At 44.7% G+C, this 27113-nt stretch overlaps 2 protein-coding genes across 6 annotated transcripts in view; one reads left to right on the top strand and one right to left on the bottom strand.

The window, feature by feature from the left end:
• Nucleotides 1-27113, bottom strand: part of BTG4 (BTG anti-proliferation factor 4) — a 112468-nt gene that overhangs the window by 45531 nt on the left and 39824 nt on the right. Inside the window, exons 3-4 of one of the 4 annotated variants that reach the window (XM_031652977.1) lie at nucleotides 15482-15570; nucleotides 12208-12376 (exon numbers count right to left, since the gene is read on the bottom strand). The exons of 2 other annotated variants lie outside the window; for them this stretch is intronic. The gene's annotated coding sequence lies outside the window, so the exon portion shown is untranslated. The remainder of the gene's footprint in view (nucleotides 1-12207; nucleotides 12377-15481; nucleotides 15571-27113) is intronic. One more of the 4 variants, XM_031652978.1, reaches the window with a different exon arrangement.
• On the top strand, nucleotides 3607-24054 carry LAYN (layilin). 2 transcript variants are annotated; one of them, XM_031652974.1, is made up of 8 exons: nucleotides 3607-4021; nucleotides 4665-4688; nucleotides 7021-7318; nucleotides 12731-12888; nucleotides 17645-17677; nucleotides 18278-18361; nucleotides 20652-20754; nucleotides 23185-24054. In XM_031652974.1, exons 1-8 carry the CDS (start codon nucleotides 3937-3939, stop codon nucleotides 23546-23548), a joined length of 1149 nt encoding a protein of 382 aa, XP_031508834.1. In that variant the 5' UTR covers nucleotides 3607-3936; the 3' UTR covers nucleotides 23549-24054. The 2 variants fall into 2 exon arrangements, with proteins under 2 accessions (XP_031508834.1, XP_003910725.1); XM_003910676.3 differs by lacking the exon at nucleotides 4665-4688.

Raw genomic sequence — 27113 nt, 5'->3', positions numbered from 1 at the left:
CAAGAAGCAGGGGCTTTATGTGTCTTAACTTGTAGACCACCAGTAAAAACAATCAGGAAATAGGAATGAAAGGGCAGTTTTGAAAACTTCAAGTCTACTTGCTTTAATAAGAAAACCACTTAGCAAAATTTGGTTTGTTACATTTCTGGAACATGTCTGAAGTCAGAAATGAGTTGCTTCTACCTCTGTGAATAACTAGCTCCACGTGCCTACGTTTTACACACATACATAAACGTAGTGCCAATCTCCCTCACTTTCATTCCCTTTGCTATGTAATGGAAAAGAAAACATTAAGGATTTGTCCCTTCTGCATTGTCCAAATGGCAGTCCTACTCAGGGTTAGATGCTCTTCCCCATCCCTCCTTCAAGAGATCTTAGCATAATCCAGGCCCCCTTCTGTCAGAAAGAAAGAACTGGAAAGTGTTTATAGTAAAGCTTTAGTAGCAATATGTTTATTATCCACCCAGGAATATTTGCATTTTAAAAGAAGGCTGAATAAAAGGAACAATGGGTAATCCAAGGAAATAAGTTACCAATGATGAAATCTCAGGAGTCTGACTCTTGGGTAAGCAACATATATTTAGGGTAAGAGGGCTACCCAGAGTTTGCAGCTCTATTTAAGGCCACCATTCCCATCACTACTGGCCTCCACTTGGAACTCTTGGACACAGCTTTCATAAGACGCAGCCCCCATCCACTGTGCCAACCAAAGACTGGGTGACCCATTGGTCAGAGCTTAATCACAAAGACACATCAGGCTGTGAGGGAGGCTGGAAATAGTCTTTAGAAAATGGGGAGGGGGCTTCTGTCTAATTAAAATTCAGGGATTCTATCGCCAAAAGAAGTGGAGAATGGATATTAGGGGACAGTGACAAGGTTCTGGCACAACACTATTTGAAGAAAAATGTTTGGAACAAAAGGAAGACAGGCCTGGGAAATGAAAATTTTTAAAGTTTTAAATTGGCAGCCTCTTCCCAGTACCAGCAAGAATAAAGGGTACCCTGTCTGGTTGATGTATTTGTCTGCCTGACAGATAGGTGTTTGTTGTGAAGATGGACACAGCAGGCTATCAAAGCCTAAACTAGTAAATCATATAACTAATTCTTTTCATTCTGATTCCATGCTGATAAATCTTTTTTGCCCAGAGGGAGAGTACGTGTTCAACAGGCCAATGCAAACATTAGTTTACCTGACAATTCTATTTCTCAATGTGTAAATATATTAGTGTCTTAGATTGAGTTTGAGCACGTTAAACTAGGAATTGGACCCTGGACCAAGGTAATTTTACCAAGAAAAATTCTACTTTGTGAACTTTCTTGGCAACCAGCCTTCCCCTGGTGATAACTCCCTACATTGCCAAGTGTAATGGTTAGCTATTGCTGCAACAATGCTGCATAACAAAGGGGTCTAAAACAACATTTATTATTGCTCACACATCTGCAGTTTGTGTGATCTAGTTTGGCTGATCTAGGCTTAGCCAGACAGCTCTGCTTCAAGCTACAGCACCTAGAGCAGCTCTGCCTCTTACTGCAAGTTTGTCAGTTGCCTGAGGTAGCTCTGCTCCATTTGTCATCCTCTTAGAGATACACATAGACCAGTGGGATATCTAAGGTATGTTCCTCTCAGAGAGTGGCAGAGAAGAAAAAGAAATATGAGGCCTTTTCTGGTCTAAGCTCAGAACTGATTGATTCTGTTAGCCAAACAAGTCAATCACACGATTGAACACAAAGTCAAGGTGTGGGGAAATATAACTCTGCCTCTTTAGTAAGAGAAACTACAAAGTCATACGGTAAAGGATATGGGTACAGGGAGGTGTGGAGAATTGGGGCATTATTGTAATCTACCAGGTTTGGTTGACTGTATACCCTAACAAAGTCCATCTGAAACCAAGGTCCAGAGTATCAAAGCAAGAAGTTGGGACATGATTTAATTATGTGGACCCAAGTAACAGCTTTTAAAGTTGAAGCAGATGTTATAATATTAGAAATAAATCCTTTACAATTGACATTAAGTGCCTAGATATCTGAACATTTACATATATATTTGCCTTATCAAACACTCACAAAACTCTTAAGACAACTGTTAATGTTACCAACAGTTAAGTGAAACTTAGGCAAAGGGACTCGCCAAAGGCCACAGAGACATTAAATGAAGAAGAGCAGGATCTGAAACAGAACCTCAAATGCCAACTCAAGTGCTTCTTTTCACTATAACAGTTCTCTCTGGTTGTTTTGATAACCAAGAATTTCTAAGAAGAATGTGTGTTGGATGTGACATTGACATATTCTAACTGGGACATAAGGAAGGACTATAAATGATCTTGCCATAAAGGTCAGGCCTCATCCTGCCACAGTAGCTGTTAACGTGCCACAGCAGAGCTCCCCCATATTCTCAGCTGATACTGAAATTTATCCCACTCCCCTCTCACCGCCAGCCTGTATTCAGGTGGTTTGTCTAGAATTGCAGTGGCTAGAGGCCTTAGAAGCATCACTGCTTTCTTGGCTGTTTGAAAAGCAGAAAGAGTACCTAAGAAACAGCAAGCTGGAACCAAAATCCAGAGGTCGCGGCCCAGATGGGGCTTCTGCTATGCTTCACAGCAGCATAGTGTGGCAGACAAGGCAGAAAGTCAGATTCACCGTGTGCTACTGAGTGCCTTCATCTTTGGCATTTATATTTTTTTTTTTTTTTTTTTTTTTGAGACGGAGTCTCACGCTGTGTCACCCAGGCTGGAGTGCAGTGGCGCGATCTCGGCTCACTGCAAGCTCCGCCTCCCGGGTTTACGCCATTCTCCTGCCTCAGCCTCCCGAGTAGCTGGGACTACAGGCGCCCGCCACCTCGCCCGGCTAGTTTTTTGTATTTTTTAGTAGAGACGGGGTTTCACCGTGTTCGCCAGGATGGTCTCTATCTCCTGACCTCGTGATCCTCCCGTCTCGGCCTCCCAAAGTGCTGGGATTACAGGCTTGAGCCACCGCGCCCGGCCTTGACTATATTTAAAAGCATTACGTTTACGAAACCGAAGTGAAACACACCTACTTTGAGAGTTTACAAGAGGAAGCACACATTGAGGGCTAGGTTAGGAAAGCTTTTCCTGAGATTGTAGTTTTATTCTTTCCTGGGGGGCGAGGGGCCAAAGCTGAACTCTCTAACTATGACCCCCACCTCCCAACCCGTTCCCTACAAAAAAACAAACAAACAAAAAAAACCAGAATCATTTCCTTTCTGGGATCTGGGACATCTTTTGGCTTCTGGTAGAAGCCGCTCTCCTTTCAGCGGGGAAGTCTCCAACTCAGCCACATTCTTTGGACGCCATCGGCGCGGTGTCCCGTAACTTTCCTGGCCGGTGGGCACACTGCCTGCGTGTTTGTTCTCTGCATCGACCTTTCCTTGCTCAGATGTCGCCCTTCGTGCCGGGACTGCGGCCTGCTGAGCCCCAGGTAGGAATCCACGCCTCGCCTCTCCCTCCGGCTGCACCCGCACAGCTGGCGAACTTGGCTAAGGTCCGGCGGAGAGGGGTGAGATGTGCTAGTTTTAGGCACACTGTGCTCGTCAGCAGATTGCAGAGGGGCCCGACTGCAGTATTACTCCGCCCAGTGTCTCGGGCAAACGCGGGATCTCCCAGGGAAGCTCGGAGTGGGGCGGGGAGCTGGCCCCCCTCTGCGACGCGCTCTCCTCTGGCTGGCCGAGTGTCTGGCGCCATCCTCGCTGGAGGAGGTTGTCGGGGGCGGGCCGGCCAGCGGGGCTGCCCTCCCCGCAGTGACGTCCCAGTGGGCGGAGGGGCGACCAACTGTCTCCGCGCCCTCCCCCCTCCTCCCGTGCGGTCCGTCGGTCCCCAGGAGATGCTGCTGCCGCGGTTGCAGTGGTCGCGCACGCCGCCGCCCGCCAGCCCGCTCCACCGCCGTAGCTCCCGGGTGTCGGAAGGCGCACCTGAGTCGGGCCATGAGGCCGGGAACCGCGCTGCAGGCCGTGGTGCTGGCCGTGCTGCTGGTGGGGCTGCGGGCCGCGACGGGTCGCCTGCTAAGCGGTGAGTGCGCGCTCTGGGGCGGAGGCTGGTGCTGGGGTGGGCTCGGCAGAGGTACTCACTGCACCCCAGCTGCTGACCCTCTTCTGGGCCGCCACGCATGGGACTAGGGGGCCGTTCCATGCCCCACTCCCAGACGCAGCCCTTCGGAGTCTCCTGCTTCCAGGGAGCAGTCGCACGGCGTCTGAGACCCGCGCCAGTTCCCGCAGCCGTGCAGTTCCCTGCGCGTCCTGGAACGCTCGAAGCCCGTTGCCAGTCCAGAGTTATGGGGGTGGGTTGGAGGATTTAGGAGAGGTGGGGCAGTGGACAAACCTGCCCCAGTGGGTGCCCCTTCGGCCAACTCCTTTACACACATCGAGTCAGTCCTTGGGACCACCCCCGCGGGTCAGGCTTGCCAGCTGGCCCCCGCCTACCGCCCGCTCGGGGAGGCGACTGCAGAGACAGCGGGGTAGGGATGCTGGATCCGCGGTGCCGTGGGAATCCTGCCTGTTACTCCTCGTCTTTTCTGGAGGGTTGCATGGCTGGGTCCAGCGCCTGGAATGAGAGCGCTTAGAGATCGGGAAAGAACTCCAGTTAGTGTGGGACGAGCCCTGCCTGACTCCGGGGAATGACTCTCTGCTTCCTTCCTCCTGTTGTGTCACTGCAGCCTCGGATTTGGACCTCAGAGGAGGTACGGTGCTCTGGCTTCTGGCCTCTTTCAGTTGTTCTGCATGTCGGGGGGAGAACATCCGTGCCCTTTTCTCAGATCCCCTTTGCGGGTGCCAACAGCTTGACCAAATGGGACAGAGAGACTGGAAACCTTCTCCACTCCGGCATCCCGGCTTGCGAAACTAATTTAAAGAATGTAAAGTTGGTTTCAGGATGGGGGCGGGGCGCGGGGCGGCAAAAGAGGTGGGAAGCTGAATTGAGCTGCTTGAGTTAGGGCTGCGTGGGCTCGGTTCTTGGTCGCGGGGAACAGAAAGCCCTCCCACCCTTCCCCTTCCTGCAAATGAGAAGAGGAGGACACTTCCTGAAGGCAGGAGAACCAGACAGGCCAGCGGGCCTCCTTCCAGGTCTGACTGTCTCTGGCAGTCACCCGCAGACTTGGGATGTGTGGCCAGGCTGGACCATACAGAAACTCGCTTAAGGTGTTCTGTTTCCCTTGACAAGCCAACGTGGAAAGTGGGGGTTGTCAGGAAATTCAACTCCAGCTTATGTTATGCCGGTGGCCAGGTTGGATAAGTTCTTGGGGGTTCATTTGCCCCCGCTCTGCTGCCCAATTTGCAGCCAGCTTTGAGGAATCGCAAAAGCGTGACTGGCCCAGCCTCCTTCCCCCGGGGCATCCCTGCCTCAGCCTCTCTGAATGCCTTCTTGTAAGCAGGTCTGACTTTTGAGCCCTCCTAATGTGCTGCTGGACCAGTCTAGTTAGAGTTTCTCTATTATCAGCAATAGCCAAATAATGACAGGAAAAGGGAGCAGATGTGGAACTCTTATAACTTGTTGCTCATTGAGAATTCCTTTATGAAAGCGATGAGAGAAGAAATAGCAAATGAAGACTCACTGGAGCTTCCTGGATAATCTGTATGTGCTCTTTCTCATTTAGCACTAATAATAGAGTTATGTGTCTGTGACCCCTTGCCCTATATGCTGGCCAGTGTTGGGAATAATGAATGCTCTCTGGCTCCCTACACAGCTGCAAAACAAGTTGGGAAAATGAGAACATGCCAGAAGTTCTGGGAGGAGGTTCCCAAACCAAAATCTTTTACCCCAGGCACTGTGGCAGCAGTTCGCACCCACAGCCCAGTTTGGCTTTCTCTTTGCAGGGTGACTACTCCCCGCGTTGATACGTGGTTTTCTCTTTGAACATGTGAATCCGGAAACATATGCTGTGTGCTCCTGTGAGCTAGGAAGTAGCTTTTGTTCCTGTATTCCCAGCACCTCGCACAGTGCCAGGCACAGAGTGTACACTCAATAAATGGTGATTGAATAAAAGGAGTGATGAGGCTAGTGTCTCCGTTACAGCAAGGCTTCAGTCACACAGACACAAGCTAGAGCAGTGTGTACTGTGTGAGCGATTTACTGACTCCTCGTAAAATCCCATCTGTTTGTCTGAGATGATCTTCAGCCCTTCAGGGGACAGTCTGATAAGACACGTTACATGGGCTCCCAGTAAAACACGAGCTTGGAGTGCAGCGGGGAGCTAGCGTTTTAGTTCACTGGTACCAGCATGATTTTGTAATTAGATCTGGGCTCTAACTCCGGTGATGCTGCTGATCACTGTGTGATCTTGGCCGAATTACTTAACTTCTCTGAGCCCCAGTTTTCTCATTTGTAAAATGAGCCATAAACAGTATCTGCATCACGGGACTATTATGAGGGTTACATGAGATAAAGTATGTAAGTAAATGTTAAGCCCTTACCATAGTTTATGGCACATAGTAAGAGTTCAGTAAACCTTAACTGTTGCCTTTAGGATAGGGGGCTGACTGTCAGTAGCAGAAAACCCCATGGATCTGATGCTCTTAGCTTCTGCTTACACCAGAGACTGGGCAAATTCTCAGTCCTGCTGCACAGGCAGAGGGTTCCAGAATAGAGGAGCCCAGCCTGACTTCAGGAGGCCTCTCTTACCTTAAAGAACCACCAGACACCCTCTTTAAGCCACATTATCCCCTGAGACTCCCTAATGAAAGTGTTATTTGTGTGCCTTTCAGTGAAACCATAAATCTCCATCTACTTCTCTTCTAAAGGATAGTCAAAATAAAACATTTGCTTTTTAATATTCTGTAATGGAACAAACAAACACGAGTCCCTACACAATATAGGCATCAGAGTTTAAATCACTACATCTCCATGCAGGAAGGAGTATTAATTTGCTCTGAGAACCCCAGCTGACATGATAACAGTCTACTGATGAGTAACCAAAATTCCTACCCAGGGATACCTTCCTTCAGATGCCTCCACACATCCCTGCCCCAGTATACTTTTTGAGACACTGAAATAGGTTGGCTTTTTTTTTTCTCTAGGGCAGCCAGTCTGCCGGGGAGGGACACAGAGGCCTTGTTATAAAGTCATTTACTTCCATGATACTTCTCGAAGACTGAACTTTGAGGAAGCCAAAGAAGCCTGCAGGAGGGATGGAGGCCAGCTAGTCAGCATCGAGTCTGAAGATGAACAGAACCTAATAGAAAAGTTCATTGAAAACCTCTTGCCATCTGATGGTGACTTCTGGATTGGGCTCAGGAGGCGTGAGGAGAAACAAAGCAATAGCACAGCCTGCGAGGACCTTTATGCTTGGACTGATGGCAGCATATCACAATTTAGGTAAGTGTGTGGAACCCACAGCAGCTGACTCACTTGTCATAACTCAAAAAAGAGGCAGGCTGGATCCACAGTGTCGGATCAGTGGGGAAGAGAAGACCAACCAGGCAGATCTCTGAAGGGAAAGTAGCACCAGAATAGCTGCTGACCTAAGCAGTGCAGTTGGTGAACTCAGCCTTGATTTAGGTCCAGCCGATGTCCAAGGAGCTCTGTTCAGGTGACTGCAGCCCAGCAGCCTTGTTTCAACAGCATACAATGCTTGAAGCCAGTTGTTCTGGCTCTCTGGCCTTTTGGACCAGAACCTCATTGAGAGACTGAAGATCCATAGGGCTATGACTCAGGATAGGACTCCGGTCCACAGGGAATTGTAATAATTGGCAAGAAATCAGAGCCAAGATCTAACTCTGTGGATTGGCCAAGACCTCAGGAAGCCTGCAGTGTATAGGGCCCTGTTAAACCCACGGCATCAAGACTCACTCATCCCCCCACCCTGGCAGCGTGACATTGCCATCATCCCTCCCTGAGAAATGCGAGAAATGCAGTGACATAGACAAACATTTAAAAAATATCAAAATTAAGAGACAGACATGAGACTAGGAGAATGCGTGTCACAAATCCAACAGAGTTAATATCTTTTTATGATAAAGAGTTTATGTCGATAAAATACTAAGACCCCAAAATATAAAGAGACAAAATACCGAGCAGGCAGTTTATAAAATAAAAAATCTAATGGTGAACAATCATAGGGGAAAGGTCTAAACTCATCAAAAGAAGGAAGATTTTAAAATATATTCTTTAATATATACCTACTATGTACCCCCCCAAAAATTTAACAACTAAATATGTGTGTGTGTGTGTGTGTGTGTGTGTATTTGCCATTACATTTAAGGCAGCACATCAGCATCTATCTTAGTCCACCCATTAGACTGATCAGGTGCACATCTTCTTATAAGTTCTGGGAGTAGCTCCTCCAGGATTCTCACAAGCCTGTCTTCCTGGGAGAAACTTTAGAAAGGAGGGTTAGTAGGATGAACTACACTTTCCATCACTGCAGCTGGTCCCAGGGCCACAGATGGTACTTATTGACCTCCTTCCTCTAGTAGCCAGTCCAGATTCCCTCTCCCTTTGCTGGTCTCAACAGTTGACCTTGTGGCATGATCCACATCCTCATGTCTGAAGAATCTGACGCACTAGTCACCTTGCCCTTATCATGCTGGAGTTTGTGCACTTTTCCACTGACCATCAAAATTGGGCAAGCGAATTCCAAGAGGTATCCAAATAGATAACTTCTTGCCCATAATACATAACAGCAGGCCTATCTCCTCCTGATGGTTAGGGTCACTTACCTCCTGCCAAAATAATGTCTTCTCTTTTTCCCTGCTTGTCCCTGGACACAAGGATCCCAGAGTGTCCAAATGACAGTGATAACTCATAGTTTAATAAGATTCTTGTATCTTCTGACAGTCCCCTGTGGGAACCAGGACCTCTAAGCTTCCGGATCCTAGTGTTGCAGAGGCAAGAAGCACAGATTCCTAAGTGGGTCACTGCCAGTGATGCTAAAGCGAGGCTACTCCTGCTTCCACCCCTCGGCTCCCAAACCCATGTATTCTTATTCTTGGGAACATAGGACTGTATAAAAGGCAGGTGAATTATTGCCCCTTTTGGAAGTCCCATGTAGTCAACTTGCCACAAGTGCCACGTTGGTGTCCTCAAGTGTTGGTGCTGTGTCAGACACTTAGCATTGGTTTTTGTTGCTGGAAGTTGAACATTCGGCAGTAGCAATAGCTAGATTAGCCCTAGTGAATGAGAGCCAATCTGTTGAGCCCATCTATAGACTTCATCTCTCCCACTACCTATTAGTATCTATTGTACTAGCACTGGGGTGGCTAATAACAGGCTAGCTGGCATTACCTAGCTGAGTTATTTTGTCTCCCTTGTTGTTCAGTGCCTCTTCTATAGTAGATGTACCCTGGTGGTCTTTAATATCTGATGGAAAGAGTTGCATATTTTATGTTCACTCCTCTGTGTATAGTCACATCCCTCTATCCAAAACTTCCTAGTCCCCAATCTTCCAGTCTATTTCCATTTAGACTCTTGATCAGCTGGGCATGCTATTTACCTTACCCCTAGTTCTTATATATTCTAATCTCCAATACTTTCCCTTTCCTTACAAAGTGGTTAACTAGATGTACCAACTAAAGCTCTGGCCATTGGGAAGATGTTCCCTTACTGGTGTCTTTCAAGGCCACCTCAGTGGGACTGCAGTGCAGCTACTGTCCATTTCACTCTGTACTCCCATACTTAGCTGACCTACCCTTGAACCAGGCTCAGGCTGCCAGTATCAGCTAGTCACAAGGGATTCCTCCATGCAGTCGCAGGTGTGAGCTAAGGAAGAGGGTCTGGTCCAACAGTGGCAGATGTCATGGAAGTCTGCTTTACCTGCTCATGCAGTGCTCTTTGGTCCTGGATATACCTCTTCCGTCTTACAATGGATTGATTCCAGGCCTGCCTAATCTCCGATTAGGTGTGTCTGACAGTTCCTCGCTCATGATGGGCAGGTTGTACTACATGGTCTCTGGTGCTCCTTGCCTAGTAGCCAGCCAGGAACTGTTTCTCAAAAGGTGAGTAATTTTCAGCTACAGATGGTATGGCCTTGCTTCAAAATCCTAAGGGTCTGCATTGTGATTCTCTCATTGAGGCTTGTCACAAGCTTTATATGGCGTTATTTTTCCCGCCACTGACATCTCTAATAATAGGAGCTGCTGCATCATACGGCCCAAGTGGCAAATCTGCTTGCACACAGCCTAGATCTACTTCAGAGTTCTTTTCTGCTATGAATCCTACTCAGAATGGCTGTATTTCATGTCACCTGGTTTATGGGCCAGAGCAGTATTTCCAGGTGTGAAATATGCTGCCTCTAGAGCCCAAGAGACCTACCATGTGCTATGCTTCTCTCTTCAAATTACTGCAAGATGCAATAGTTTGTTCTTTAATTTGAAGGGGATGTTCTGGTATTCCCTAGATCACTAGACACTCACACATTTTATTGAAGTGGTAGGCTCCTGAATCTTCATAAGATTTATCTCCAACCCTCTGGAGTACATAAGTCTTACCAAGGCATCCAGCGTACTAACCACTTCTTGCTCATCTGTTCCGATTAGCATGATGTCAGCAATATAGTAGGTCAGTGTGATTTTCTGCAAAATGTCTAGGAAATCCAGATCTCTTTACACCATATTATGACAGAGGACGAGAAAAATTAATGTAGCCTTGAGTCAAGACCATAAGTATATACTATTGTCCATCCCAACAAACTGTTTCAGATTATCTTTCTGATACAGAAGGAAAAGAATATATTCACCAGATCTGCATACTAGGTACCCAAGGCCATGTTAACCTGCTTTAGCAAAGACACCACCTATGGCACAGGCAGCCACAATCAGGCTTCCACTTGGTTGAGTTTGTGCTACTCTATTATCACCTTCAGGATCTGCCTGGTGTTTTCAGGAGTCAGACTAGTGAATTAACTAGAGATACGATGGGGAACACCACTCTTAGATTCTCTGGGTCTTTAAGGGTGACACTACTTCCTACCATCTTTCCCTGGATAAGATGTTGTTGTTGATTTATTATCATGGCAGGGGTGGGGAGGAGTGCAGTTTCAAAGGCTTCCCCACTTGACATTCTCCACCGTGATAGCTCTTGTCCCACAAGTAAGTAGACCAAGAGACGACGCAGCTCATCCTGCCCATCATAGGCCAAGGAACCAATGTGGAACTGTACCAACTAACAAATACGTCTATTCAATTCATATATTTGGGGACTGGGGAATGATGACTGTTTGGGTGCCACTCTGAGCTGATCCTGGGCCAGAGCTCTATTTAATACCTGTCCCCAGTATGCTCCCACTCTAATGGGTAGCTTTGATGACACTTTAAGTCTGAGTATTAATGTGAACTTGCAGCCTGTGTCTGACAGCCCTTGTAATATTTGGATATTCCTTCTTTTCCCCAGTGTATGGTTACTGGAGGAAATAGCCATGGGTCCCTTTAGGGGAAAAACGGGAAGTTATTACCATGTGCACCTGCCATGGTGTTGCAAGGTCCTTCTTACTGGAAACCTAGCCTCTCTATCAGTGAGTTCTGGGTCTGAAAATTGGCTCAAGTACAGAAATCATATGCCAGACATAATATTCAACCTATAAGACAAAATAACGTAAAGCCATAAGGCCAGTGGAGAGGGGAACAAGGCAAGTCAGGGTAGGGGGCCCAACAGGCTGGAATCTGGACTGGAGATAACTAATGAGGTGCCCCCAGCTGTCCAGGCATAGTATCCAAGGAGTGTTTATTGTAAGCTAAGCTATTTTCCAGGAAATTCAATCCAGTGAGTGCAGCAAAGGATTTTCCTTTTAGTAGACAGCAACACAGGACTCAAGCCGAGCCTTACTGTGGTGCTACAGGGAGAGCTGTCTCTTAGCTGTCTCTTTCCTGGAGAGGGCTCTGACAAGAGCTAAGCAGAGCAGCATTGGCTGCTCTGAGCATCAGGGCAAGATCTGAGCCCTAGAAGGAAACAGCTCAGGCGACTAACCAGGCAGGTTACAAAGCCCAGCCCTGAGTCAGCATATGGGGTGGGTACTCACAGATGTAAACGCTCCATAAGATCCAAGCACATTCCCTGGCACCCACATATCCAACTGGGTGGCAGCACCATTTAATTTCAGGTGCCACTGGATAGTGGTGTAAGGTTGCTAATGCACCCCTCTGGGGGGCTAGGGAGACAAAGACAAGACATCTGGAGGTGGAGGCTGAGGGGCATCAGCCTTATCAAGTGGAAACAACTTAAAAACTGAAAAAGACCAAATGGTCCTCCTGCTTTTGTCCCCACCCCTTCACCTGTTTTGACAGCCTCTGTGTTTTGGAATGTCTTGCTCATGTGCTTGAATTTCTTATCTACTTCCCAGGGCTGAAAAGGCAGTTGGTGGCTGTTGAAAAGCATGGAGAGATGAGAGCAGGGCAAGCTCTGGAGGAGATAAGCCATGTCTCTTCTCAGTGCATCTGAGATCTAAAAAAAGACAAATAAACCCAATTAGCAAAAAGCAAGAAAGAAATAAGATCGTCCAGACTAGCCCTTGCTAGCTGCTTTTTCTCATAATTACTTTGCAGACATCATATGGTGGCATGTTCCTCCCTGCAAAGAGATTGTGGCAAATGTCAGATGATTGATTGTGATGTCCATAAGAGAATGCGTGTGGTTCTGCTTACTGGCAGTACTTCAATTCCTCCCTCTCTCTCTGTATCGTGTTCTGAGGCAGAATCTTATGTTTATGGCTCAGTGGGACTTGATGGGAAAACAAAGGCTTTGAAGTCTCAGGGGATCCTTCTCCAGTTGCTCCACTGCTGATCCCTTTTCCTACAGGAACTGGTATGTGGATGAGCCGTCCTGCGGCAGCGAGGTCTGCGTGGTCATGTACCATCAGCCATCGGCACCCGCCGGCATCGGAGGCCCCTACATGTTCCAGTGGAATGATGACCGGTGCAACATGAAGAACAATTTCATTTGCAAATATTCTGATGGTAATGAATCCTCTCCCAAGCTATGCGGCTGAATTCTCAACCTCCCTTATTTCATGAGCAGCTGCTAGTACCAAGAATGTGTCATGTGGTCTCTGAGAAAGCTTGTTGCAAATGCCAGCAACATAAAACCTTAGGAATTCTGGTAAAGGGCAATGTAATGACAATTCTCACTGAGGAGTAATCCTAGCAAAGGAAAGGTTATCTGATGTTAAAAGAAGGGATGATGGAAAGATTTAATTTATGTGTGATAAAGCAAGTCTTACAAGAACATCAGGAAATTAAAAAAGCCCTTTAAGTGGACAGCCACAAATTATTACTCTTTCCACATGTGAGGTTGGCTGTAGGGGCTTAGAATAAGCTGGCCATTGCTCTTACAAGTCTTCTAACAGCTCAGTGAGATGATTTTCTGGGGCTTTAAGGAAGCGTGATACATACGTAAATGAGAAAGTACACCAACTGCACTTTCACTGGGCAGAGAGAGCAGGTACTTTGATGAGCAGATTTAAACTCTCAACTCTCAGTTGCAAATTCAACTTACATTTGCTTCCAGATCTGTTAGGGTTTTAAACTGGCTACAAGCCTGTAGTTTCACTGTACTTGGGCCTCCCAGACTTCTCCATTACAACTGACGTATTTGAACTTGAACTGATTCTTAATCTGCCTTTGAAGTTTCTCACCTCCCTAAAGCCAACTGCTTAGCCCTAATTCTGCATTCTTTCTTGATAGGAGTAGAGTGACTTGTTAAATCTATCTAGTTTGGGACTAAGTAATCCTGTCTTTTTAAAATTGTTTGAACTGGACTATGGCTTGGTGGCAATTTTTGCTGCTAAAAGATGTTTTTCTCTCTCTTTATCCTCTCTGATGAATTCTTCTCTCCAGTGACCTGGCCCTCCCCACCGTACAGTGTTGTCTCAGGTGGGGAGATTGCAAAGACCTAGACTGACTTAGCAAGTCACCTTTATAAAGCAGTGAAAGCAAGGCACTTGTTACAAACTGGCTTTTCATCACTTTTGTGAATTATATTGTATTATTAATAGCTCCATGGTTTAAATTTTTGCACTTCCTTTAACAGTTTTTGAAATGTGAGATTTTGAAATTTGCTTTAATATCCTTTTATTTTTGGACTTGGTACTTTTAAAAAAAATCATATTCTTCATTACTTTTGTTATTGCCTATATTAATTACACTAAGTCCTGGCAGGAAAAAGATGGCACACACAAAGGATTTAATGAGGAAAGTGTAATAAAAAGGACATTTGCTGAGGTGTAGGCAAAGAGCAAGAGATGGTAAAATATCCAGGGACTAGCTACAATGGGAAACTGTTACTCCCAGGACTAAAGGAGTAAAAGAAGGCAGTGATTTTAGCAGAACCGAGGAAAAGCTTGGGGTCATGAAAGAGGACCCGCCCAACAGGAGCTATGACCACGAAATGCAGCTACTATCAAACCATGCTGATGTGGGATGGGGGCATGGGGAATAAATACCGAGACCTCTCTTTCCTCCTATCCTCTGACCTTCTGCCTTTGCCTCTCATTGGCTAAGTCCAATCAGAGACCAAAGAACAAGGGAACAAGGAAGCCCCATTGAAACAGTTTGTAGGCCTCAACCTCCCAAGGCACAGAGAAGGACAGAGAATGGATCCAACAGAGGGAGGTGGGCACATGAAGAAAAACTAAGACACTGTCTGTTTTTGGCCACGCATGCCCAGAATAGTTTACACACCTTAGCATGCCAGAAGAGATCAGCACGACCAGACCCTTGCTGACCTGTCCAGCTCAATTCTCACCACTCTGACTCCTCTCCCCATCCTATTCCAACACCTTTGTACCAAATGGAACTCCCCACGAGCTCTTAATTGCTGTTTCCTGTGCTTGAAACACCCCGTTCCCAGCCAACTCATTCTCACCCTTTGGCTTCAGATTAGACAACACCTTCTTTACTAACAGCTAAGTGCAACTGGTGATCCTGGGTTGGATCCTGGACCATGATGTGATGATTTCCTATAAATGGCATTAGTAGGAAAATTGGTAGAATCTGAATGAGATCAGTAGATTCGAAAATAGTATTACATCAATGTTAATTTCTTGGTTTTGATCATTGTACTGTGGTTATATATGAAAAGGCCCCTTTCCCTTTGTAAATATGGACAAAAGTCTTTAGGAGTAAAGGGGCACCATGTTGGCAACTTGTTTGCAGGAACAAAGTTATGTATGTGTATGTATGTGTGTGTATATAAATATATGCATGTATGCACACACACATAAACATGTGTATGTGATACAAAAACAGAGAGAAAGAGGAGAGATAATAGAGAGGGAGAATAATTAAGTAAATGAAAAGTGATAAAATGATAAGGTGAAGAATATGGGATAATTCTTTGTACCATTCTTGCAAACTTTTGTAAATCTGAAAATATTTTGAAATAAGAAGTTAAAAAAAATAACTTCCTTTGGAAAGCCTTCCAGAGCCCCTCAAAGCTAGGTTTGGTGTCCCTCCTATAAGGATCGTAGCACCTCACACATACAGTACTTTAACTGCCTATTTATAAGGCTGTCCTCTCCACTAATGATTGGCATGAAGTCTGGAAACTTACCTGTTTAACCACTTGATGGGCTGGGGAAGCTCACTCCTGTGGTTCCGGCAGGGGAGGACATCATCCCATTATGCCAGAGTGGCAAGGAACTGGGTGAATGATAATATATAAAACTAGATTTGAGGATGTAATCATGTAGAGTAGGCGGCATGCTAGCCATAGCTGAACACTTGCTTACTTCTGGGGTGTGCTAAAGGCACAGGGATATTCAGTGAATATCAGAAACAAATCATGAGGCAACGCAGATGCAGGTGCAGGGATTGATGGGAATGCTGCATTGATGTGCCGTGTTTAACTTTGCACCGTGGATTGAAGTATGAAGGGACAACAATATGAATAGATCATGCATTGAATAGATCATGTTATTACACATTCCAGTGTAATATCCCAAAATCAATGTTCATTAATATTTTCCTGTATTTCCAGATTTTATGGCCATCCTGTAGAATATAAGCTCCTTAGAGGGCTGAGATTCTTTCTTATTTGCTGTTTTATCTCTGCTACCTAGCACAATTATGTCTCCTGACTATTTTAATTTTCATTAGAATGTATTTGGTTGAAATCCCTTTAAAGCTACTTATCAGCTGTGAGATTTGGGCAAGTTACTTAATCTCCCTGAATCTCAGTTTCCTCATGTACAAAACCAGAATAATAATAAGGCCACTTCCCATCCTGGCTAACGCGGTGAAACACCGTCTCTACTAAAAAATACAAAAAATTAGGCGGCCATGGTAGCGGGCGCCTGTAGTCCCAGCTACTCAGGAGGCTGAGGCAGGAGAATGGCGTAAACCCAGGAGGCAGAACTTGCAGTGAGCAGAGATCGCGCCACTGCACTCCAGCCTGGGTGACAGAACTAGACTCCATTTCAATAAATAAATAATAAGGCCACTTCACAAGGCTATTATCAGGATTAATTGAGTTTGATTTTATAAAACGCTTAGAACAGGCCAGGCACGGTGGCTCACGCCTGTAATCCAACATTTTGAGAAGCTGAGGCAGGATCACTTGAGGTCAGGAGTTTGAGACCAGCCTGACCAACATGGTGAAACCCCATCTCTACTAAGAAAAAAAAAAACTACAAAATTAGCCAGGCATGGTGGCACACGCCTGTAATCCCAGCTACTTCAGAGGCTGAGGCAGGAGAATCACTTGAACCTGGGAGGGGGAGGTTGCAGTGAGCCAAGATTGTGCCAGTGCACTCCAGCCTGGGTGACAGAGCAAGACTCTGTCACCCAAAAAAAAAAAAAAAAAAACTTAGAACAGTTTCTCTCATATAGTAGGCATTGTGTAAGCATGTTTTTAAAAATAAATGGATTTACATCACCTATACACACACACACACACACACACACACTTACAGGAAGATGACTAAAAGTTTGTGTCCTTTCTGAGTGAAACTTCAGAATGGGCTTGACATCCTGGCCTTAGGACAGTGATTTTTAAGGTCTTTCCCTTAAAGACCCTGTCCCTACGAACACCACAGCATCTGATTGGCATAAGAGACTCACTGCCAATACAACAGGTGGACACACTCCCAGTCAAAAGCAAACACATTTGATGTCAATTGTCTGTACAACCTGATATTCTCGAGACACTTTGAAATATGTGCAATAGCTCAGAGCACTAGATCACCAGCTTCTGCCTTGGTGCTGGCCAGTGGTCTACTCAGCCCCTAAACCACTTTCACAACCTGGAGATCAGTGTTTGTTGCCCTCTAGAACATCTCCATTATGAACTGATAAAATGTCTTAGACTGCTTTAAAATAATCCAGGCCAGAAGTGCAGGGCAGAGGAGTAGGGATTATGGTTGAAACTAGATGAGCTATACAATGATAGGAGTTGAAGCTGCATGACAGTACACAGGGTACATTATACCAGTCTTTCTACTTTTTTGTATATTTGGAAATGATCATATTTAAAGGTTTTTAAATATTTTTTTAAAAAATAAAAAAAGCACTGAAATAAAGCTGGGGTAGGTTAGTCTTTGTGCAAAAGCAATTCTTTGGATTTACTAGCCCAGTTCCTGATATCTGATAACAACAAATAAAGTTTATCGGAGGGCTGAATCAGCAAATAAATGGATGCCATGAGGCTGTGGCTGATTTCATTCAGATGCCATGAAAATTTACTTATTATTTTTGTTTTTGTTTCTTTCTACTACAGAGAAACCAGCAGTTCCTTCTAGAGAACCTGAAGGTAAGCCTGTCACTTGAGATTTGGGTTAACTGGGACTGTTTCATAGCCCCTGTTCACAGGTTTAAAGCCCTATGTCCTTTGGACCAGATTATTCAACAGAAAAACTACTGGTATTAGCTCAGGCATTTGGGACAGGTATACGCCACACCCAGCCATGACAGCTAGTTTAGTCATGTCATTTTTTAGTGTTGTCTGTTTCTCTCACGGCTGAAAAGCAACAGTTAAAAATTCTGTTTGGTGTGTTACTTGGCATCATTGACAATATGAAAGGAATAATTTAAAGAGACAAAAAAAAATGAGCCAAACTGATAGTTTATGGCCCTAGAAGTGAGTCCTTGGCCCTTCCCCTTGACACCTTGGTATTTTATGTACCTTGATGTCAGCTGCTTGTTGATTGTTTTGGTACTGGATTCTTGACAGCAAGGGTCTCGCCAAAAAGACAAAGACAATGTAAACCCTCTAGGGAAGCAAATTCAACCCTTTACTTTTCTATGTTCATAGATGGTGCTGGCCAAACTGCTACAGCTTTTTTGCATCCCAGTTTGAACATGGTAGGACCTCAAAGAATTATCATGCCTTTCTCCATGTGTCTCTCTCCAGGTGAGGAAACAGAGCCAACAACACCTGTACTTCTAGAAGAAACACAGGAGGAAGATGCAAAAAAAACATTTAAAGAAAGTAGAGGTATGTACAAAACTCTCCTAGGAAAGATGAATAATGAGGCTCCCTTGATCACAAATTACCCAAGGTTGAATTCCCTACTTTGTTCTTTCCCATAGCTACCTAAAAATAGAACTAGACAGGGCATGTGTGGCTTTGCAAAAGCTGAACTAAATGCTAGGTTTCATCAATGAAATATGCAAATGGAACTATCCTAAGATGACTGGGGAAATCAGACAGCAGGTGGAAAATTTGCATGAAGATGGAGCTTTGGGAGCCACTGAGAGGTCATGCGGGGTAAGGTGGAGTGAGGACGGAGAGAGAAAATGTAGAGAAATAAGAGCAGAAAGACCCAAGCTGTGATGCATAACATGTATGATTAATATTCATCTGCAAAACAAAGAGACGAAATAGACAAAAACATTTAAAAGGTTAAATCATAAAAGGTAAAAGAAAATGGGATAATACATTGGAGTGCTAATGGATTTCAAACTCACTCTCACCCTGAAATTCAATAAGGACATCTGAGTTTTTGTCACTGGGCAACTTTTAAAAACCACTTTACTTCTCTGTGCTTCAGTTTAATTATTTGCATCATGGAAGTAATAATATTTTTCTTACCTACCTGAGAGCACAACTGTGTCCATAAAATGAAATAGGATGTTGCAATAGCGCAGTTCAGTTCTGAAACTAAATTCCAGAGTTAGCGCAGACACTCCAGCTCATGAGCACAGCTCATAACAAGACTGCCCTCACTGCAGACATTGACTGTGAGTTTGGGGGTCCCCAGGCCACCTGCATTTCTGACCAACTGGCTACAAACCCAGGAGTGTCCATGACCCCCACCTCTTAGGTTTGATAATTCACTAGAACAACCTACAGAACTCAGGAAAATACTATACTTATGACTAGATTGATTGTATGTGATACAAATCAGGGTCAGCCTAATGAAGAGACACACAGCAGGACGTCTGGGAGGAGTTTCCATGTCACCCCCGACCCCATGGAATCAGGATACGTTAGCATCCTGGCACATCAGTGCATTCACCAACCAGGAAGCTCCACAGAGCTTTCATGTCCAGAGGTTTTATTGGGGTTTCACTACATAGGCATGATTGATTTTATCATTGGTCATGTGGTGGAGCTCAGTCTCCAAAAGAGGTCAGGCTGATATCACTAGGCTCAAAGCCCCAATCCTATCATCACATGGTTGATCTTTCTGGCATGGCCAGCCCCCATCCTGAGTCATCTCCTTATAAACTCTCTTATGGTTCTAGGGGCTCATGAATAACAAATTCACTCCTGTTACTTGGGAGAGTCCAAGGATTTAGAGCCTCTCTCCCAGGAACCAGGGACAAAGGCCCATCAAATTCTTTATTATATGACAGATATGTGAGAAAGGTACAAAGTGCTCTGCAAAGGTGGGTGGCATCTCTATTGCTCATTGTTATTATGGTGGTATTTATAGTGGGTTTTGAGGGTTTGGGGTTTTTAGTGGTTGTCAGGTTTGCAGTCTCACAGAGAAAAAGAGCCAACAGCCTCTGGATAGTCAGGAAGCTTGGGTCAGTGGGAGTAGGAAGAGGGTTAGCCTCCAATCCTTGCTTCCTCCCAAAGCCACTTGAGGGGAACATCTTTGGTTCTAAATCTTAAAAGACTAGAAAGTTCAGAAAAGCAAGCCTCTAAGTGCTCTTCACAGTCATGGCTCATGGACCCAACTGAATCCAATTGGTCTTAGAAATATTGGAAAGGTTTTACACTGTAATTTACTTGCTTTCTGTGACCTCTTTCCTGGTAATGACACTGAGACTTCTGGCCCGCCTCTTTTTCCCTCTTTCCCCCATCCCATCTTGGGAACTCGGTGACTGTCCTTAGAGGCAAAGGCATCAACACTGCCCCAACAGCCCCTGCTTTACTAAGGGAAGACAAGAAAAGAGGGACTCTCTTTTCTCTGGAAAAAAAAAAAAAAAGCTTAATTAACAAAAGTGCCCTTCTGATATTTGGAAGACCCACAAATTTAAACCGATTTTCATTATCACTTAGGGTACTAGGACAGGTAGAAAATGCTCATTCATCAAAACCAGAAGCCTCTTTGCTAACTGGCTAGATGTGTCTCAATCACCTAGGAATGAGCTCTTTGGAATACTCTGTGTTTATTAGGCTTTTTTGTTTGTTTTGGTTTTTAATTTCTTAATTTCAATAGATTTGGGGGTACAACTGGTTTTTGATGATTATGCATTTTTTAAGCCTGGTTTGAAGCACAGAAAAACAAAACAAAAAACAGCCAGTGCTGATCATGTGCTTTCTTTCTTTTCAGAAGCTGCCTTGAATCTTGCCTACATCCTAATCCCTGGCATTCCCCTTCTCCTCCTCTTTGTGGTCTCCACAGTTGTATGTTGGGTTTGGAGCTGTAGAAGAAGGCAAGTAAAACCTTCATTGTACAAACCTTTGCATCTTCTGCTCTCTTTGAGATTTGGATATTGCCCCGTTTAGTTCACTAAAACCCATGGCAGCACCAAGAGTATCACCATTGCAGATTGGAGAGCAGCTTCTCTGACAGACCAGGGCATTCAGAAATACTAGGCATTTGTGCTTAGTTGTGATTAACAGAATGATCTTACATGCTTTACTGTGTGTATGTGGAAGATTTTAAAACAACTTGAAGAGTGAAATTGCATTATTCACCTCCCGTGCACTCACACGTCACCCAGCAAAAAGGCTCTCATGCATGTGTGCCCTCACTCTGAAAATGTTTGTGGACTGAGTGAAGGAATGGATAGTGAGCCATATGAAAAATGACTATTGCAAAGCATTCTGGTACACATCTGAAACTAAACCACTTAATTCAAAATGAAAGAGCCAAATTCCTTTTAATTGACTTTTCTTTTAATTCAATACACAAGTATAGAGTGCTATAAAATAGCTACACTAGGTAGCATCAACAATTTCTGCATATGGTCAGGATCATGTGCCACCATTTTTTTTTTTTTTTAGTACTGAAAGCTCTTCTCAGTTACCTTTTTATTCTCCATCATCATGGTGTACGGAGAAGATGTCTAGTATTCCCATTTTACAATGGGGAAACTAAGGCCCAATTTAAGATTTGACTCCCTTTAAAGACCAATTTGAGATGAATTAGTAAGATTCCAATGTAAAAATCTATTTCAGTTAATTGTAACTTCCTTATAGGATTACTATAAGGATTCAGGCAGTTAATACTTGCAGAATAGGTATATACTAAGCACTTAAAAATGTTACCTCTTATTAGGATTATTTTATTAGTTTTTTCCTTTGAATCTGAAAGTAGAATTTAGCTCAAAAAATTACAAGCATATTTTCCAGCTGCCTACTGTGCAGTTGGTTCTTGATTTCCTTTCCTGACTACCAGGATTTGGGAATTGTGACTCTAAAGCTGGGGTGTCTGTCTATCCCAAGGGTTTTTAATCTTTTTTGTGCCCTGCAGCAGTCTGGTGAAGCCTATGGACTCCTTCCAGAGCAATATTTTATTTTATTTTGTTTTATTTATTATTTTATTTATTTATTTATGTTATTTATTTATTTTATATATATATATATTTGAGACAGAGTCTTGCTCTGTCACCCAGGCTGGAGTGCAATGGCACAGTCTCGGCTCACTGCAACCTCTGCCTCCCTGGTTCAAGTGATTCTTGTGACTCAGCCTCCTGAGTAGCCGCGATTACAGGCGCATGCCACCACGCCTGGCTAATTTTGTATTTGTAGTAGAGATGGGTTTCACCATGTTGGCCAGGCTGGTCTCGCACTTCTGACCTCAGGTAATCTGCCCGCCTCAGCTGCCCTAAACCCTAGGATTACAGGCATGAGCCACCACACCTGGCCCAGAGCAATATTTTAAATGCATAAAATAAAATACATTGGGTTGCAAAGGAAGCAATCATACTGTTATATAGTTTAGCAAAATGTTTCCAAAAATGAATATGTGATTAGTAATACATGTACTCCTTTATTAACGCTTCTTTATTTGGTGCTGAGTATAATTATTATAATTTTGAAGTAGAGATGAGGGTAAAATATTTCAAGGCATCTATAACTGTGATATGAAAACATCTATAACTTCTAGTAATGATCAAATCAAAGATATTATTAATCCTGCTCTGTTTTATTGCTTACACTCATAATGGAAGGACATGATAAATTTCACTTATGGATGAGTTGTATTTTTTGTTGTTTTGGTTTTGTTTTTTGTTTTGTTTTTTGAGACAGGGTCTCACTCTGTCGCCCAAGCTGGAGTACAGTGGTACCATCACACCTCACTGCAGCCTTGACCTCCCAGGTTATCCTCCCACCTCAGCCTCCCAAGTAGCTGGGACTACAGGTGTGCGCCACCATGGCTGGTTAATTTTTATATCTTTTATAGGGACAAGGTTTTACCATGTTGCCCAGGCTGGTCTCAAACTCCTGGGCTCAAGTGATCCGCCTGCCTCAGTCTCCCAAAGTGTTAGGATTACAGGCGTGGGCCACTGTGCCCAGCTGAGTTGTTGTTTTTGTTTTGTTTTGTTGTTTGCAATGTGGTATTTTTTTTTTTTCCTATTCAGTTCTATCCCTGGACCCTCCAGGGACTCTGGGGACCCCAGGATAATAACCCTGCCCACACTTGGGCAGCCGTGAATGACAGATACACAGTCACTTTGAACATAACATCTCCCTGTTTGGTTCCCTCCCACCCCGAAGCCCTGGCCTGTAAGTTACATAGATGAGACATGCAGCTGGGTGACCGCCCAGGGCTACTTCCTCTGGTCTCAACAGGAAGCACAAGGATATTCTCAATCACCTGGTCTGAAACACCCAGCCCTGGTTTTCTTTCTCTCTAGAAAACAGGAGCAACCAGACCCTAGCACAAAGAAGCAGCACACCATCTGGCCCTCTCCTCACCAAGGAAACAGCCCGGACCTAGAGGTCTACAATGTCATAAGAAAACAAAGCGAAGCTGACTTAGCTGAGACCCGGCCAGACCTGAAGAATATTTCATTCCGAGTGTGTTCGGGAGAAGCCACTCCCGATGATGTGTCTTGTGACTATGACAACATGGCTGTGAACCCATCAGAAAGTGGGTTTGTGACTCTGGTGAGCGTGGAGAGTGGATTTGTGACCAATGACATTTATGAGTTCTCCCCAGACCAAATAGGGAGGAGCAAGGAGTCTGGATGGGTGGAAAATGAAATATATGGTTATTAGGACATGTAAAAAACTGAAACTGACAATAATGGAAAAGAAATGATGAGCAAAATTCTCTTATTTTCTATAAGGAAAATACGCAGAAGGTCTATGAACAAGCTTAGATCAGGTTCTGTGGATGAGCATGTGGTCCCCACGACCTCCTGTTGGACCCCCACGTTTTGGCTGTATCCTTTATCCCAGCCAGTCATCCAGCTCGACCTCATGAGAAGGTAACTTGCCCAGGTCTGGCACATAGTAGAGTCTCAATAAATGTCACTTGGTTGCTTGTATCTAACTTTTAAGGGACAGTGCTTTACCTGGCCATGATAAAGATGGGCTGTGGAGCTTGGAAAACCACCTCTAAGTTCTGTTTTCCTTGCTCTATACAGCAGCACATATCATCACACAGACAGACAATCCAGAATCTTTTCAAAGCCCACGTATGGTAGCACAGGCTGGCCTGCGCATCGGCAATTCTCATATCTGTTGTTTTCAAAGAATAAAATCAAATAAAGAGCAGGAAATGGAGTGTTAGTGTCTACAGCCCTTCCTCTGCATGTGGACACAGGGGACCTTTTTTTCTTTCTCCTGACATCCAAACTTGGAAATATCTAACTACTTTGAAAACTAAAAATGAGGCCAGGCACGGTGGCTGACACCTGTAATCCCAAAACCCTGGGAGACCAAGGTTGGAGGATAGCTTGAGTTCAGGAATTCAAGACCTTCTTGGGCAACATAGTGAGACTCTGACTCTACAAAAAATTTAAAAATTAGCAGAGCATGGTGGGATGCACCTGCAGTCCCAGCTACTCAGGAAGCCGAGGTGGGGGGATTGCTTGAGCCCAGGAGGTTGAGGCTGCAGTGAGCTAGGATCACGCCACTGCTCTCCTGTGTGGGCAACAGAATGAGATCCTGTCTCTAAACAAAAAGATTTTTTAAAGAAACTAAAAATGAAATTTGAGTCTCAGCTTCTAGGTTTATTTGTACTCCCATCCCTGATACTACAAGTTGTTCTGTTTGCGTGTTTCTTACTGCAGCGTCAACATAACATGACTAATAATGATGACAGTTCTACCTTTTGTTGACGGACCTCGTTTCAATTGTGTTTGGCCTCAAATTCAGAGAAAAGTTTCTCGGCCCAGCATCAATCATATACACATTGGAGGTCTGAAAGCCATTATTTAAATCACCAGCAATTTCCCTCAATCAGCTTCATAATCTCATATTTTAACCTTTCCTCATATGTCTTATTTTTTAATAGCTCAGCAACTTTGCTTCACCTATGGAGCCCCAGCCTCTGGAGTTAACAGTCTGGGTCAAAGCAGTATCGAATGTAGTGGATTGGAATCCCTGCCAAATTATCTGCCCTACTGGGGAAGTGAATATACCAGGAAACAAAACTCCCTGCTTTGGGAAGCGTGTTTTGTGGTTGCACTTAAAGCAAAAACTGAGCACACGGTCTTGAAGGACTAATTCGCTGCTCTAAAATGCCCAAGGTTCCATTCTTGCTTTAGATAGCCTCGCTCTATCATCTGCCCTGTGTCCTGCACTGTGCCCCACAACTCTGGCCCTCATGACGCTGCAAGCTGCGCGTGTAAGAATCCTATCTGCCGGTCAGCATCACACCTCCTGCAACCATGGCAGCACCTTGCAGGGTAGGCAATCAGAATGGATGAACAATGCATCTTTTCAGACTGATGTCAAACAGTTTGAGTATTTCAGCTTAAAAGTTTGTTTTTCACAGTCCCCCTGAGTGGAGGAGGTAACTGAGTCATTGTAATTGGAATGCCTCCCAAGAAGGAAGCATAGTAACAAGTAAACAGATGCTGGTGAATTGTGCTAACAACTTACTTTAACTATGTCACTCATGCTTGAACTGAGGACCCACTGTTAATCTGTAAAGGGAGTAAGGTTGTAATCAGAGCAGACCCTCAGCCTCTTCCTTTCCCTTTTTTCATTAATGTGTTGTCTCTTCTGGGACCTCCAGATCTCTTCTGTGTTTGTACACAGCCAGTCTTACCCCTCATTTTCGTTATTCACTGTCTTTTTTCCTCCTCAGGTTTACTAGCCTGAGTTTACCCAACTCCGCTTCTATCTCTAATAATTGCACTTCACTTATGTAACAAACATTTGCTAAATGTTAAGGGTTTGCTATGTTCCCGTTGAGCTTGATTCATTAAGCTAGTATCATATGGAAATTTAGTAAGTTTGTTTCATCGTTGCTATGATTTGAATGTTTTCCCCCTTCAAAACTCAGGTTGGCCAGGCATAGTGGCTCATGCCTGTAATCCCAGCACTTTGGGAGACTGAGGCAGGAGGATTGCTTGAGCCCGAGAGTTTGAGACCAGGCTGGGCAACATAGTGAGACCCTGTCTCTACAAAAAATAAGAAAATTAGCTGGGCGTGGTAGTGCATGCCTATAGTCCCAGCTATGCAGGAGCTGAGGTGAAAGGATGATTTGCGCCCAGAGGTCAAGGTTACAGTGAGCTCTGATCATGCCACTGCGCTCCAGCCAGAGTGACAAGTGAGATCCTGTTTCAAAAACAAACCGATCAAGAAAAAAAGACAAAAAAACCTCATGTAGAAACTTAGTCCCCAGTGTGGCAGTATTGAGAGGTGGGGTCTTTAAGAGATGATTGGGTCATGAGGGCTTTGCCCTCATGAATGCATGGAGCCATTCCTGGATTAATGAGTTTTCACAGGAGTAGGCCTTGCGGCTTGATAAGAAGAGGAACAGAGACCTGAGCTAGCACCCCCAGGCCCCTCACCATGTTATGCCCTGCACTGCCTCAGGACTCTAGAGAGTCCCCACCAGCAAGAAGACACTCCCACATGCAGCCCCTCAACCTTGGACTTCTCAGCCTCCAGAACTATGAGAAATACATTTTGTTTCTTTATAAATTACCCAGTTTTAGGTATTCTGTTATAAGAAACAGGAAATGGACCAAGACAACCATTTAAAACCGTATTTCCCAACCTTTTTTTCTACTGTGACACACATGACAGATAAAATGTATGTATCAGACAACCACTTGAGTCTCTTCACTCGGCAGACATTTCTGTCTGTCTGTTTGTTTGTTTGTTTGTTTTTTGAGACAGAGTCTCGCTCTGTTCCCCAAGCTGGAGTGCAGGGTCATGCGATCTCGGCTCACTGCAGCCTCCACCTCCTGTATATGCTGCCTAAGCTCCGCCTCCTGTGAGATCAGCAGCGACATTAGATTCTCATAGGAGTGGGAACCCTATTGTGAACTGCGCATGCGAGGGATCTAGGTTGTGTGCTCCTTATGAGAATCTGACTAATGCCTAATGATCTGAGGTGGAACAGTTCCACCCTGAAATCCTCCACCCCCATGGAAAAACTGTCTTCCACGAAACCTGTCCCTGGTGCCAAAAAGGTTAGGGACTGTATTTTTGTTAGTTTGAAATTCTTTAAGGAACAGCATCTGCAAACACAGGTACTGGAATGGTTGGTAACGTATTACTTGCCTGCCACCTTCCATCTAAGCTCAGCACACAGTTTGCCATGATGTTGGAGTTGAAAGCATCTAAAAGCCTCTCATCCAAGATAAAAATAAATCATTGG

This window comes from Papio anubis, chromosome 12 (assembly GCF_008728515.1).
Source record: "Papio anubis isolate 15944 chromosome 12, Panubis1.0, whole genome shotgun sequence".
Taxonomy (NCBI): Eukaryota; Metazoa; Chordata; class Mammalia; order Primates; family Cercopithecidae; genus Papio; species Papio anubis.
Note: the sequence above shows the minus strand (reverse complement) of the source record. Positions and strands in the feature narration are given on the sequence as shown.

Excerpts from the sequence above, each read along its gene's own strand:
- LAYN (XM_031652974.1), top strand. The coding sequence starts at position 3,937 with ATGAGGCCGGGAACCGCGCTGCAGGCCGTGGTGCTGGCCGTGCTGCTG. Across the intron at positions 7,319-12,730 it reads GGCAGCATATCACAATTTAG|GAACTGGTATGTGGATGAGC; the intron begins GTAAGTGTGTGG and ends CTTTTCCTACAG. Across the intron at positions 20,755-23,184 it reads GTTTGGAGCTGTAGAAGAAG|AAAACAGGAGCAACCAGACC; the intron begins GCAAGTAAAACC and ends CTTTCTCTCTAG.